General features: G+C 40.4%; 1 protein-coding gene across 1 annotated transcript in view; it reads right to left on the bottom strand.

Moving 5' to 3' along the window:
* The window catches only part of dnah6 (dynein, axonemal, heavy chain 6), a 127,360-nt gene that overhangs the window by 22,357 nt on the left and 90,601 nt on the right, over positions 1-14,402 (bottom strand). Inside the window, exons 56-66 of the mRNA XM_034087682.2 lie at positions 13,394-13,538; positions 13,044-13,160; positions 11,289-11,412; positions 7,655-7,851; positions 6,330-6,533; positions 4,460-4,585; positions 3,449-3,613; positions 2,836-2,903; positions 1,973-2,153; positions 508-687; positions 139-372 (exon numbers count right to left, since the gene is read on the bottom strand). Of these exons, the coding sequence (XP_033943573.1) occupies positions 139-372; positions 508-687; positions 1,973-2,153; positions 2,836-2,903; positions 3,449-3,613; positions 4,460-4,585; positions 6,330-6,533; positions 7,655-7,851; positions 11,289-11,412; positions 13,044-13,160; positions 13,394-13,538 (1,741 nt within the window). The remainder of the gene's footprint in view (positions 1-138; positions 373-507; positions 688-1,972; positions 2,154-2,835; positions 2,904-3,448; positions 3,614-4,459; positions 4,586-6,329; positions 6,534-7,654; positions 7,852-11,288; positions 11,413-13,043; positions 13,161-13,393; positions 13,539-14,402) is intronic.

Raw genomic sequence — 14,402 nt, 5'->3', positions numbered from 1 at the left:
AGCTAATCGTATGGCTGTGTTTTCCCTCTCAGTAATTATGTTGGGAATACTGTCCTCTTGGTTATAGCAATAGATTAGCTTCAACGCTAATCTGACACAAGCAATTTACCAGCATGATTGTTTTTGACTTAATCTTACCTTTTCCAAAGAGGAAGTCCCTTTCAGGAAGTACTGCCACTCGACGTCGGAAATCTCGCCGCGCTGCCTCATGATCTCAACGCACAACATGAAGCTGTAGATGAGCTTGTGCTTCTCGAAGAGGCCGCGGGACACGTTGATGTACGAGTTGAGCAGGATCTGGTCGAGCAGGGTCTGAAGACGCTCTTCTAACACGCTGCACTTCTCTGACGTCTCGATTGTGGAGTTAAAGAGCTGAGGGTGGAGGGAGAATATAACAAAGAACCGAACAAAAATATATTGAAAGAAAATGATGGGTGCTTGGAGTCTTTTCGTATTGTATTCCTTAGAAAAAGGTTTGTAAGGTAAAAACGGCCAACTCTCTGTTACCTGTTTGAAGTACTTGAGGGAGAATTGGTACATTGGATCGATCTCAGAGAGACTGGCAATAACAAAGTACAAGATTGAGCCTCGGGTGGCCACGGGTCGGTAACGCTCTCTTGCAGAGTTGATCATAAGCTCAGTGGCCTCCGCCTCCTCCAATCGATGCTTTATGGTCTCTGATGTGACCTGAGGAGACAGAAAAACACATCATAACAAGAGTAGAATAAATGTTGTAGACGAAAAGGAGAGAAACTAATTTGGACAATATGTAATGTGTATATGTATATGTTTTATGTGAGGGACTGTGGATGGAAATGAGCTCAAAGCTGGCACTGTTACGCTTGACACATTTGAATAAATAAATAAATTAGTGCTGTCAAAATTATTGCGTTAACGGCGGTAATTAATTTTTTGAATTAATTGCGTTAAAATATTTAACGCATTTAACGCATGTGCAGAATGGCCCGCCCCATATGTGCCACCAGTGGCAGCGCCAGGGTATGGCTGGGGTAGGCTACACCCATACTAAGAAATGGCTTAGCCCCACCATGAAAAATGATGTTAAAGTAAGCAAAATAAAGTCTGCCAACTCGCGCGGAGTAAATTGCACAGACAGCAGTTAGTAAGATTGATTTCAGTAGCCACGGTTTTGAAAACTTTTGTCACGTAGTGATCGTCTTCTCAATAGAACATCTTTGATAACGGCGTGGTGTTGTTGCAGGAAGTCCCGACGCAGAATACTCTTGCTGTAGTACAGGGCAGAGCCATATAATAGTAATAATATGGCTCTGGTACAGGGGTGCACATAACTGGTACGCAGGTTATGTGCGTAATCTGAAATGCGTACCGTCACTTGTGTCACAAAGCGCATTTGCGTACCGACGTACTTGTGAAGCTTTTCCAGAAGGCGGTTAGATCACCGGACGACAGAGTCGGTCTCCGTGTGCACAGACAGGGCTGCTGTTAACGTCGGTCTGTACAACGGAACTGTGCTAAAACTACGCCAACCGGCTGCGGAGGTAGACTCCCCCCTTCACTGGAGAACTGCGCTAAAACAGCTGATCACAACGTTCACACTCTGTGGTCACGAAGTACTCCACTAGCCCCCCCCGCCCTCTGTCGACTTTCCTGAAGTACTCCCCCGTTGATAGAAATCAACACGTAATGAATTAATACCCCACGGTTTGATGATTGATAGGTGTGTGGGTTGTCTTTCATTTTGACACGCAGAAAAATGTTATAATAAACATAGATACTGTATGTTAAATGGATATATCCACCTTCTTTCATTTATCTTTCCATTCCCACAACAATATACATAAATAAATGGCATATTTTGGACATAGTTCGAATGGTGATTAATCATGATTAATACATTTTTAAGCTGTGATTAATCTGATTAAAAATTGTAATCGTTTGACAGCCCTAAAATAAATATATCAAAATAACTTTTGCCTGTTCAAGGATTCACCTTTGACTCCTGCAGCGTCTGAACTAGCTCCTCATTGTCCAGTATGTTCCCCTCAGAGTTGAAGAGAAGCTTCAGGATGCGGTCTTCGATATCCTTTAGTTGGTTGCGGTCAGCGTTGATGCGCACAATCAGCTCGTTCCTCTGTTCCTCCAGATGTGGACTCTCCAGACGCACCACATCACTGAGGAGGGAAACTCATGTGAGCTTACATGGTATAACTATAGCTAAAAAACACTGCCATCATGATGCACTAAGTGCAACATGAAAATAGTCATTATTAAGAAACAGAGTTGAAACAAGTTTGTAAATCTAGTTGTGCATGGATGCAACATTCTTTTTACATATAATGAATTAAGAGGTTGTTAAGCTTCAACTGTATCACGACAAATTGAAGGCCTATCCAGTTTTGAAAGATTACAGGTTATGCACATTTTCAGGTTGATATTTGTATTTTGTCATTTTACTGTGACATTTTGACATGCTTTAATGTTCACATAGTGCTCCTCTTTTTCCCCTCTGTCCAAATGTGATTGGTCAACCGCTTAGTGATGTCCCGCCCCTTGGCCTATCATGTATAATGTGTTTGAGCGCTAGCCAATATAAGCGCAAATGTTAGATAGTAATGTCATAATGTTAAGGGAGTAAACAAAGGAGTCCAATGGAGCTGTTTCATGCAGGGAGTGTTTTGGCGAGAGCCCATTTACATGCACAAAAAACTACATTACCCACGACAGGAAAGGAAAACCCCCCAAAACGTAATAGGGCCCCTTTAAATATGTGCGCCAGAATACTTTAGCTCAATTCTCTAAAGTCTTGCCTGACACATATTTTTCTCCATATGTGTTCATGCTGCTTGTGTGTACCTAAGCAGTTGATCCTCCAAGCCAGACGTGGTCACAGTGAAGTTGATAATTGTAACTTTAATGCACACCTAAAGGGAAACAGGAACACACAAACAAGAACACACACAAAGTGAAACTCAAACCGCCACAACTCTGCATGCGCCCAAAGCATCAGTTCTGTTCCAAAACGTGCCATTTCACTTTAAAGCTTTCATGTATCTGGCAACACAACGACAATGGAACAGTGGAGTGGGTTCCGGTTGTCTACAGAAAGTAACCGCCTCCACGCTATGCAGCTTTGAATCAACACTGGAATAAAAGCTTACATTCATGTGTTGTTGCTGCTCTCTTGGGCCGCCGTTGAATAAAAGCTGGCGGGAGGCTACATCTACACAATGCCTTAATAGTCGATGCCATTACAGGAAGCCAAACACTAATTGTACCAGGGCAAAAAGGTTCTTTTGTTTGTCTGTTTCTCTTAAACATGTGGTTTACACGCCTATAAATATCAGCTGTAGTGTTTGGGGCAGGCAGCTGGTGTGTTGGTGTCCATAGTGAACTGGCGTGTCTCTGATGTACTGATGATGGTGAACCTAATGTGAAGGTTAACAGGAGTGTGTGTGCACGTCCTTACCTCTGGTAAGAAGTGCGGGTTGGCCATCTTGGTGGTCATATAGAACCTGAAGTTTTTGTCGTAGTCGATATCGGAGTCTCCGAGTCGGATCAAAGTCCGTCCGCCAGCCACAAATGTCTGCTTCAACAAGATGGGCTCCAAAGCTGGATCTACGGTCTCCTTTATCTATACATACACACAATAGAATAATTCAACAAAGGCCGGACTCACACATATACGGTATGACACAATTATGCCCAATAATGGCCTCATCCCAGCGTCTCATCAAGAAAACGCTCCCAGTGCTTTTTATCGTTTTTGGTTTGAACGATATGTCAACAGCGTATCGCCACTGTTGTAAACAGACTAGCGTGGATTTTATTTTCTGTTTGTGCTACTATAAATACTTTTTTTTTTGCAGTGAGCACCAACCGGAAGATTCTTGCTCTCACACTTTGTATAAATAAGGTTGTCACTGCTCTGTCCGACAGCCCAATCGGAGGAGGTCAGTACCACAATCACCAGCAGCAACATGCAGTGGTCGTCCGGCCGATCTGCTCCGACAAACAGGCTTTTAGATCTTTATTGTATAGTTTCCGTCGGACCGACACAGCCAAAAACAAGCTTTGTATGCATTTCACAGGTGCATTTAGTTGAATACCAAATGTGTAGGTTCTCAAAATAATTGAATACTACATAACCGTAAATCACTTGCTTTATGATGTACCGTGCTTCAAGTTAAAATTCTTTATTTATCATGTGCACAACAACAACAACAACATAGAGCCACACTGCTAATAACATGTGTAGACACAAACAAGGTTAAATCATGCAAGTAAATAAGAAAAAATATACAACATAAATAAATTCCGTAAGATAAATGATACATCAATTGAAATTGAATATAGTGCAAGTTAACAGAAATATAGTTCATCTATATGCATGATGACATGCATAAGTTCATATATAAAACCGTAGTAAAACAGTAAGGAAAAGTAAATGAACAGTTATGATGTCATTGTGTGTTCCTACCTCCTCCAGCAGGACAGGCATGCCCATGCGTATGGCATTCTCCAGGGTACGGAGAAAGTTTGGGTCTGTCAGCTTGATCACCTTGAGACCATGCTTGGCTTCCTTGGAGCGGATCCATCGGTTGGCCTGAGGGAGAAAAAAAAACAATAACCTTTATCCAATGTGATGAAACATATGTCGTATTTACATAATTGATATACAATAACAATGAAATACAGCACTTGATGTTATAAAGGGAAATCGTATCGATGGTAGCTCAGGGATATGCAATACTATTTCTGATTGGGTTTTACATTGTGGGGATTGACAATTCATTTCATACATAGAATATGTAAGGCACAATCAAACATAAAAGTGTTATTTCTGTCAAAAAATATTTCTGCATCTCTCTGCCTATGTAAAGCAGAGAAAAAAGGGAGAGTTACGTGGATGCAGATGAAAAAAGTGACAGGATTGTAAATTGGACTTGTCAGTGGTCAGGAAGGCACAGAACAGTGTGCTAAATTGAGGCCTCAAAACTGAAGACGTGACAATATTTCTAGCTTGTGTACGTAAAAAGGCTGGTTGAGTCCTTTTTGTGTATGGTAGCCAGGACCTATGTGTGTGTGTGTTTTTTGTGTGTGTGTCCTGGGGGCAGGGGCCATTATGTGACTTTGTCTCTGACCGAGTCTGACAGGAAGTTCTATTTTGAGTTTTTTGTTCCTTTCTTTTACGCATTTATCCAACGTGTTAAGTCCAAGGGGCAACCTCCGGGGTCGGAAAAGTGAAGCCAATATGAAAGAGCCTTACAACTGCATTGTTTCTAATGGCCAGCACCGGGCGAATCCACTCAATAGTGTACAGAAGTCTATGAGAAACTGACACTCTAAGTGAAAATGTTCCTAAGAAGTGTATGGTCTCAATGTGTGGTTTCCATTATTCCGGGTTTGTGTGTGTACTGTTCCCGTTTTATGTTTAAATGTATTTTCTCTTTGGGTCTTTTTTTGTTTTATTTCCCGCCTTTGAATTTTCCCAGATTTGTAACACCTGAGTGTGATTTCATTGAAGCCCTTGTTTCCTGCCCTCTCCAGCGGTGTCTTGTTAATTGAATTAGTCCTGTCTCCATATATGCCTGTTTGTGTTCTTTGACAGTCTTTTGTCATTGTACCCGTGAACGTTCCCCCCTGATCTGGTTCTTCTTCTCAAGGTTTCTGTCCATGTTTCCTGTCTGCGTTTGCGATCGGTGTAGATTGTGTTAGATTTCGTTGTGTCATGCTGGTTTTGTTGGCAACTTCCCCTTTGTTTTACCTGGCCTGCTCTTTGAGTTTCTGGGAACCATCTTTTTTTTAGTAAAGCTAGCTTTTTGTTCATACTTTTCAAATCGGCCTGCCCTCCTTTATATTGCATGTGGGTCCTGATTTATTCACCCCTTGTGACACAAATAGATGATAAAGCAGGGTATGCTTTAAAACTATTGATTTACATGTGGCTACCAGAGTGCTTCTACCACGGAGTGTTACTGTGTTCAGTTTTACCAATAGGTGGTTCATTTGTTCTCTTCCGGTGAGTACATTTTGTGTGAAGCCTTTTTTTCTTTCGCTGTCGACATTTGGCATCCCCATGAATTTATCTGTTAACTTGAATACCTTAATGCGCCATGCTAACCAGTGTCCGCTGCTAACTTTGCAGGCCTTGATTACTTCTGGTTAAAACGTCGAAAGCTAAGGAATATGTCGAGAAACATATTATCCACTTGGGTTTTGTAACCCAGTTATTAACACATTTGATATGTTTATATTCCACTGATGATCACACATCACACTAATTAATTGATCAATCATAACAATACATTGACTAACACCCTGCCCTGAGCCAAGGTTTTGTAGCTCACCTGATCCTGCGGGTCGATCATAAGGGGCCAGCGGCGGCCCTCTGTCACCAGGATTCCATTCTCCGTAGAGACGGTGTCTCGAGGCAGACCCTCTGCGTTCCACTGGCGGATGACAAACGGTTCGCCCAGAATGTTGATCAGGCTGAAGCTGGAACTGATGGGGATGCTCAGTTCCTGGCACTGTATTATCCACTGGTCAATTAGCTGGGGAAAGGGGGCACACACACATCATTAATTCACTTTTTTCTACTGAGTTTTGTTTGACAGATGATTGGTTTAAGGCATCTCCTGTGTTTTTGTAAACGTCATGTTTTATTATCTTTCTCTTTTCCTAATCACCGGTTTTATGACTTATTCTGTGTTTTAATAATATACAAACAGCATCAATTCAGAGCCATTACCATACATCTACTCTGCTCTGGGAATTTCATCTCACAGCAGCGGAACAATTATAATACATCAGCAAAACATACAATTCAACAGATTGGCCTCCAACAGTTTAGTAAGATTTGGCTTTGTAGTAGACGGTTGCTGTTTCTCCCCCTCTTTAAACGTCAAGCTAAGCAAGGCTTACCACTTCTACACAGACATGATTGTCATAATTATTGTAACCTCAGTATTTAAAAAAAAAAAAAAAAAAGTGGATGATGGTAACTACAACGTAACACTGTACCGGAAACTAGTTCATTCGGCATATCACAGTAGTTCTCAAAGCTCATTATTACACGGCTTGGTTGAATAATCGATTATGATTGGTCAATTTTGACATTTCAGAGGTTGTTAATTCTCGCTAACAGAATGCTGCTAAGGAGTAAGGAGAACAGAACAATGCTAAACAGGATCAAGAGACTATGTGCAGTCGCAGAAAGAAGTCAATTTAACGTCAGCTGTGGACAACAAACATTAGTCTTCCTCTGTCAGAAAACACCATGGAATACTTTCTGAATATTATTTTTTATATTTGTAGAGAGCACAAACTGTCTCCAGCAAAGTAACAGAGGGCAAGAGAAGAACATAAGTTAAAAGACAGAGAGCTGGATGTCAGATACATCAACATAAGACAGACAGGAAATAAACACTAAAGGGAACACAGTATGGGTTATGGCACTGTTTAAAGACTGGTTAATGAAAAATAAAATGTGAACAGACTTGGACAGTGACAGAACACCTTGATCATTGCTGTGGTCATTTTAAGTTACGTTGTTGTCGCTGCAGTTCTAGCCATTGGTACTGGTTCTTAGCGGAAGCAATACGAGTTTCATTAAAGACTGCCTCCCTGCACATTGTCCCTTACTTATTAAATCTCCTCATCACAGAGCACCTACCAGCTGTCTGTAGTGGGAAGTGAACGCTCCATAGTAGGCCACACAAGCAGCTGCGATGAAGACATTGCCAACGACGTTGATGATCTCTTGCTCAAACAAGGTGACACTTTCTTCCCAGCGTACTTGCTCATCGCCCAAAGCAGAAGTTAGCTTTCCTGCCCGGGTTAACCTGACCTGTGTCAGAGCCATGGTGTTAACTTTAAGGAAAGAGAGGGGTCAGAGAGAGAGGGTCAGAACGCTTGCAGACGTTTTTCCCTTCAGTTTCAATTTGTAATAAAACATGTGAATTCTGAAAAAGAAAGCAAACATTTAAGTATGGTCAATCTTGGTTGAATTTCCTAGATCTCACACATTAATATATTTATAAAATAATTAGTAGCCGGCCAGTTTAAAAATTAAGAAGTGTTTAAATCTTTTGCCTCCCATTAAAGATTATCTGTGACAAGAATTCCCAAAACTGCCATGCATTATTATTAATATTGGTTTCAAATTCTACTGAGTTCAGGGGCCTCATTTATAAAGCTTTGCGTAGGATTCATGTGGGAAGGTGGCATACGTAGGACAAAGCAAATAAATACGCACACAAATATTCCGATTTATAAAACACTGCGCTTGCACGTCCTACGCCGGTTTCCGTTTATAACAATAAACTCGAAATGCGGCGCAGCTTTTGTGGTCTTCACGTAACGCGGCATAGGATTTGCCTATAAATAGTCAAAGAATAATATTATTAATATTCATTTTGACTGACTGCATGAAGAAGATCGCAAGAAATGACGACAGAACAGCTAAAAAAGACATCTCACACCGTGTCAGATTTAGGTTCTTTTGGGGAGGTGGAGACAAATCACATTGTTTGGTGGATGCAGAGTAGCAGCATGGAGGTCGGACCGTCACCAAAATAAATAAATAAGTGGTCCGAAAAAAGTTAATGACAAAATACACATAACCTTCCTTAAGCAGTGTGTCAGTGTGTTTGTGCCGGGGACAGGAGACCCCCCCCCCCCCATGATGAGAAACTGTAAGAAAGTATCGGGGGATCCCTCCGGAGTGGAGTCATGACGACTGGATCTGAATTATGTTTTTGTATTTGGTGGTTTGTGTCCCAGCTGTCGATCAGCTGTGCGCAGCGTCTCCACTGCAGCCTGTGCATCTCAACCCCCCCCCCCCGCAGCAACTCTATATCCACCAGTTAAAGGAAATACAACTCATGTCATGTGTTGTGTTATATTAGCTGTACAATTTACCACAATGTGTTCTTAGTTTCCATACCTCCTGTGTTTTATGTATAATACTTATCAAGTATTGGCGAATGGCATAAAACATGATTAAACATGATAGTATATAAAACCAAGCTCGTATCTATACAACCTTATCAGTTCTGGCTAAGGTTCTTGAACGCCTAGTGAGTGAACAGGTAAAGGTGTTTTTATGTACAAATGACATCCTGTCTAAACATCAGTCAGGCTTCAGAAAGCAACATAGCACCATCACTGTGACAATGAAAGTGGTAAATGAGGTGGCGAGTTTTTTAGATAAAAAGCAGAGTTGTGCAGCTCTATTTATTGACCTTTCCAAAGCGGTTGATACCGTCGATCATCGCATCTTAAAGCAGAGGCTAGCCAGTATTGGCATATCCAGCCATGCAGTGGGGTGGTTTGTGAACTACCTCTCTGAAAGGTCCCAATGTGTTCATTTTGATGGGCTGTCTTCTGAGTGGTTAAACATTTCTAATGGTGTTCCTCAAGGTTCTGTTTTAGGTCCACTTTTATTCTCCATCTACATCAATAGTTTAGGTGAAAATGTCGATGGAGCAACCGTACATTTTTATGCGGACGATACCGTTATGTACTGTGCAGGTCCCTCCATTAAGGAGGCTGGTGTTAAATTACAGGCTGTTTTTAACATTATTCAGACTCAGCTCTCTGAACTAAAGCTTCTTTTAAATGTTGAGAAAACCAAGGTAATGCTCTTTTCTAAAGCTAACAAGACACCAGAGCCTGTTTTAGATATTGTAACTACGCAAGGAACAAAACTTGAAGTGGTTACCTGTTACAAATACCTTGGTATCTGGCTTGATGATTGTCTCACTTTTAAACTTCATGTCAATAACCTGCTTAAAAAGCTGAGGGTTAGGCTAGGTTTCTTCTACAGGAACAAGTCCTGTTTCTCGCTTGAGGCCAGGAAAAGGCTAGTCACTGTGACCTTTTGACCTGTGCTGGACTATGGTGATTTGATGTATATGAATGCACCTGCCAATTGCCTGGTCAAGTTAGATGCTGCGTATCACAGTGCACTGAGATTTGTGACAAACTGTAAAGCATTAACCCATCACTGTACCCTGTATGCAAGGGCTGGTTTGCTTTCACTAACTGTACGGAGGCTCAGTCACTGGTACATTTTTATATACAAAGCCATGTTAGGGAAACTTCCATCTTATATCTGCTCCCTGATCTCACGGAGAATTGTAAGTGGCTACTGCCTGAGATCGAATGCTGTGGTTTTATTAAATGTGCCAACTGCTAGGACTGTCTTAGGGAAGACAGCTTTTAGATGTGCAGCTCCTCTGTCTTGGAATGGTCTGCAAATTAAATGGAAACTGAGCAATCTGGTGCCACTAAATGTTTTTAAAGCTCGGTTGGATGCTACTCAATCGGAAGCTGTTGGTACCTGCTCATGTGCATAGTTATTGTAAATTGTAATCCCTGTAATGATGCTGTAAAATGTCCTTTATGTTGTTCTGTTTATGTTTTTATGTTTAATGTGGAACCTACTTGAGCAGGTCTCCCTTGAAAAAGAGATCAATGACCTCAATGGGATACACCTGGATAAATAAAGGTTTGAAATGAAATGAAACCTTTAGAAATGCAAAACGGCGTCAGTTTAAAGTAATTCTGTCCTTCTGTTTACCGCATCATTTATGAGAATACATTTCTTAACAAGAGAACATAAACGAGGGGTGATCAATAACATTTCCGTATTTATTTATTTCTCCAAGTTATGTTTTTGTGTGCACTGAGGAGTCTCAAACAGGCATTTGTTAAATCATTTTAAGATTGGCTTTAATCAATTTGTGAACATACATTCTTCATATGATAAATGAGGGGTAACATTATATTTATGGTATTATTTCCACATATTTCTCTCCATTCTTCCTTCTGCCAACGGTGTCGCAGTTTTTCGTCCCTCCAGTTGTTGTGCTTAGTGCGTACGCATAGGTTAGAGTTTGCGTGGAGGACCGCACATTTTCCCGTCAAGTTAGTTTTTTATAAATCGCAAAGATTGCTTAGAAACTGGCAGACGCCATTTTTGGAGTGTACGCAACGTTTATAAATGAGGCCCCAGGTGTTGAAGAGGACATGTACAGCTCATTTTCAGGTTTCATATTTGTATTTTGTGTCTCTACTGTGACATGTTTCCATGCTTTAATGTTCAAAAATTAAATACTGCCTGTGATGCAGCCCTTCTTTCACCCTCTGTCTGAAACCAGAGCCCAGTCTTCTCTGATTGGTTAGCTGGCCAGCTCTGTTGTGATTGGTCAAACACTCAGAAATGTCCCAAATCATTGAAAATGTTTCTAAATTTGACAGTGAACATCATTTCCCTCTTGGCATGAAGTGATCACAACCCTCACCCAATTGCTCCTTCTCATTAACGCTGCTTTCAAACTGATCCTGTAGGACTTGAATCTGGTTCTCCACCTCCTGCAGCTGTTCTTGCTTCTCCCTCAGGGTTGCCATGGTGGCATCCAGCTCCGCCTGTATTGGTTTGGAATAAAAGACGAAAGAGCTGTGGACAAATATCATTAATGAAAAACTCAGAGAACATTTAGTCCCCTTTTTATCCTCCGTATTTTGTCCAATGTTTGCAGAGCGATTCTCAGTGACACTAGAGAATGGATTCAGGAAAACAGTTTTGATTGCTAAAGAATTTGGCAGATTCAAGATTGAAATCAACAGTATATAAAGGAAATGTCCTTACATTGTCATTTGAGATGGACAATTTGTACTTAAACATTAGAATGTATAAAGAGTAACCAACTGTCTCACAATAAGCATTTTGTCGGTTATGTGGAAAAAGAGAGGCATAGCACACACACATTTTTGGGAATGTCATTTCATACCTTTTGGGAACATATGCGGTTACTTGGGGGGGCTTTTAAAAGCTGTAATTGTAAAATAGATTTCAAAATACTGGAAAAGTAAGATACCCAATTGGATGGCAAATACTTTTTTCATCATTAGTAAATAATATTTGCAAAACTGGAAAAGTAATGAGGCAGCTACACTTCTAAAGTGGAAAGTGCTGATGAAATATGTTTGGAGTTAAAAGAACAATGTCAAAAGACAGTTATAAGGGGAACACATGTCAGATAATATGGGGCACAATGTACTAAGCTCTGTAGATAAAAGTGGAGCCACACAATCAAATCCCCCAGCTTCCAGACCTCTTACGAAAACACTTAATACGAGACAGACAAGCGTCTGTCGCATGTCTCTGAGTCTCTCTCCCTCTGTGTGTGTGTGTGTGTGTGTGTGTGTGTGTGTGTGTGTGTGTGTGTGTGTGTGTGTGTGTGTGTGGTCTAGCATTACTATACGTATGGGGACCTAAATCTGTTTACATAGTCACGTGTGGGGACTCGCCTCCCTTATGGGGACAAATTGGAGGTCCCCATGAGGGGAATCATTAATTTTAGGGTGAAGACTTGGTTAGGTTTAGGATTAGGGTTAGGGTAAGGTTAAGGTAAGGGTTAGGGTTAGGCATGTGTTGGTTATGGTTAGGACAAGTCTCCAGGAAATGCATGTAAGTCAATGTAATGTCCCCTGAAGTGATGTATACATGGTATGTGTGTGTGTGTGTGTGCGTGTGTGTGTGTGTGTGTGTGTGTGTGTGTGTGTGTGTGTGTGTGTGTGTGTGTGTGTGTGTGTGTGTGTGTGTGTGTGTGGTGTGTGTGTGTGTGTGTGTGTGTGTGTGTGTGTGTGTGTGGGGTCAGTTTGTGAAAAGGGGGCGGTGATTGGGACGAGAGTTGGGTGTTTGATCGTTTTGCAAGTACGAGTAAGATGACAATGGTTTTTCATCAAATGTTTGTTGTTCTATGTATTTCTGTGTTTACTTAATTTGATTAATGTATTATTGTTAATTTTTGTTCTGTATTTATTAATTACTTGAATTTATTATGATTGAATTTATTATATTTTTGGGGGAAGAAATGAAACTGTGTAACATGTTGAAATCTTAAATGTAGAGCATGTGAACCCCAACTAAAAAGAAGATTTATGTCACAGTGGTTTATGCCTAAAGTGAATAAATATGAAATACATATTAAAGTTTAAAAATAATTGTAATAATAAAACCGTATTCAGAGCACTCTCTACTGTGTGTTACTCACCTGCGCCTTGTTCAGTTTCGCTCTCTTGGGGCCCACTTCTTTGAGGACTCTGGAGTACAGATCCATGGCTCTGACCCACATGCACATTGATTTGCAGGCTTTGGACACCTTCTCCACCTAACAGCAGCAAAACAATACAGAATGTAACCACGTAGCAGATATTGACTCATACGTTTGTATGTTCCATAACTTACAATATAACTCAAATGGCATCATCAAAAACACATTTGTTAGTGTAATTCTTTTTGAACTGTGGCACTTTTTAAACCCCCCAATGTGTTTGGTCTTGCATTTCCCCACACTCTAATCTGACTGACGTTATCAGTGTTTGACTTGATATCCAGACAAACCTTCTCTGGGATGAAATCGGGGTTGTTGATGTGTTTCTGCAGCTTCTGCAGGATCTGAGGCTTGATATTGTCCTTGTCGTATTCCGTCAGTCGCCTAAGGAAATTGGCATCTCCTAGTAACTGCTTGGCACCAGCCCAGTCCGGTCTGTGAGGAGAGGCGTGTTCGTGAGGAGTTGTGAGGAGAAAGAAAACGCCTCATTAAATGAATGTGCTCTGCTTATTCATATAGAGACAAATTGCATATTTTAAAAAGGTTATAAACTGATTGCTTTAGATTTGACTGGTGTTTACACATTTATCATTCACATTGCACAAATAAGCAAACCCAGCCTTGGAAAGTTAATAGCTAAATATGATATAAGATTGAGATTCAAAATACTACAAAATGCAATGCACTGTAAGTGAGGATACTGTGTCTATAACATAGGAATTGCACTCTGATGTACATATAACTGTTATACCAGTGTTGTACGACACAACCCATAAAAAGAATCCACAACATAATTATAATACATTGATATTCATGTGACTTGTCAAAGTGTGAAGTCAGAGAGAGTTCTACAGAGTGCTGGTGTGAAGTGGGCTGAACTGTTAACGGTGTTAAAAGGTTGTTTTGTTTAAAGGAACTCGATTAGTAATACTTTATTAATGCAAAATTGGAAATGTTTTGTTACAGCATCATGTTAACAAGGCATTGCACATGAATACAAATGATAACACATACAATAAATAAATACATATTAACACTTACAATATATATATCTATATAGTAGCTATTCAAAATACAAAATATAAAGAATAAGTTAGAGTACACCAAAAACACTAACCTACTAGTAGAAGAACATATACAAATACTATATAAGTTGCAGTTGCAGTTTTTTTTATCAAAGTCTGCAAGTGTGAACAAAATATGTACAAATTGTTTATGGTAATTGCGAGTAGAGTTAAAATAAAAAGTAAATAAATAATGAGAATGTTCTGCTAGCCAGAGGGTAGGTGTCGTAGAGGG

Source organism: Pseudochaenichthys georgianus, chromosome 1 (genome assembly GCF_902827115.2).
Source record: "Pseudochaenichthys georgianus chromosome 1, fPseGeo1.2, whole genome shotgun sequence".
In the NCBI taxonomy this organism is placed as follows: Eukaryota; Metazoa; Chordata; class Actinopteri; order Perciformes; family Channichthyidae; genus Pseudochaenichthys; species Pseudochaenichthys georgianus.
This window is presented reverse-complemented; position numbering and strand designations above follow the sequence as displayed.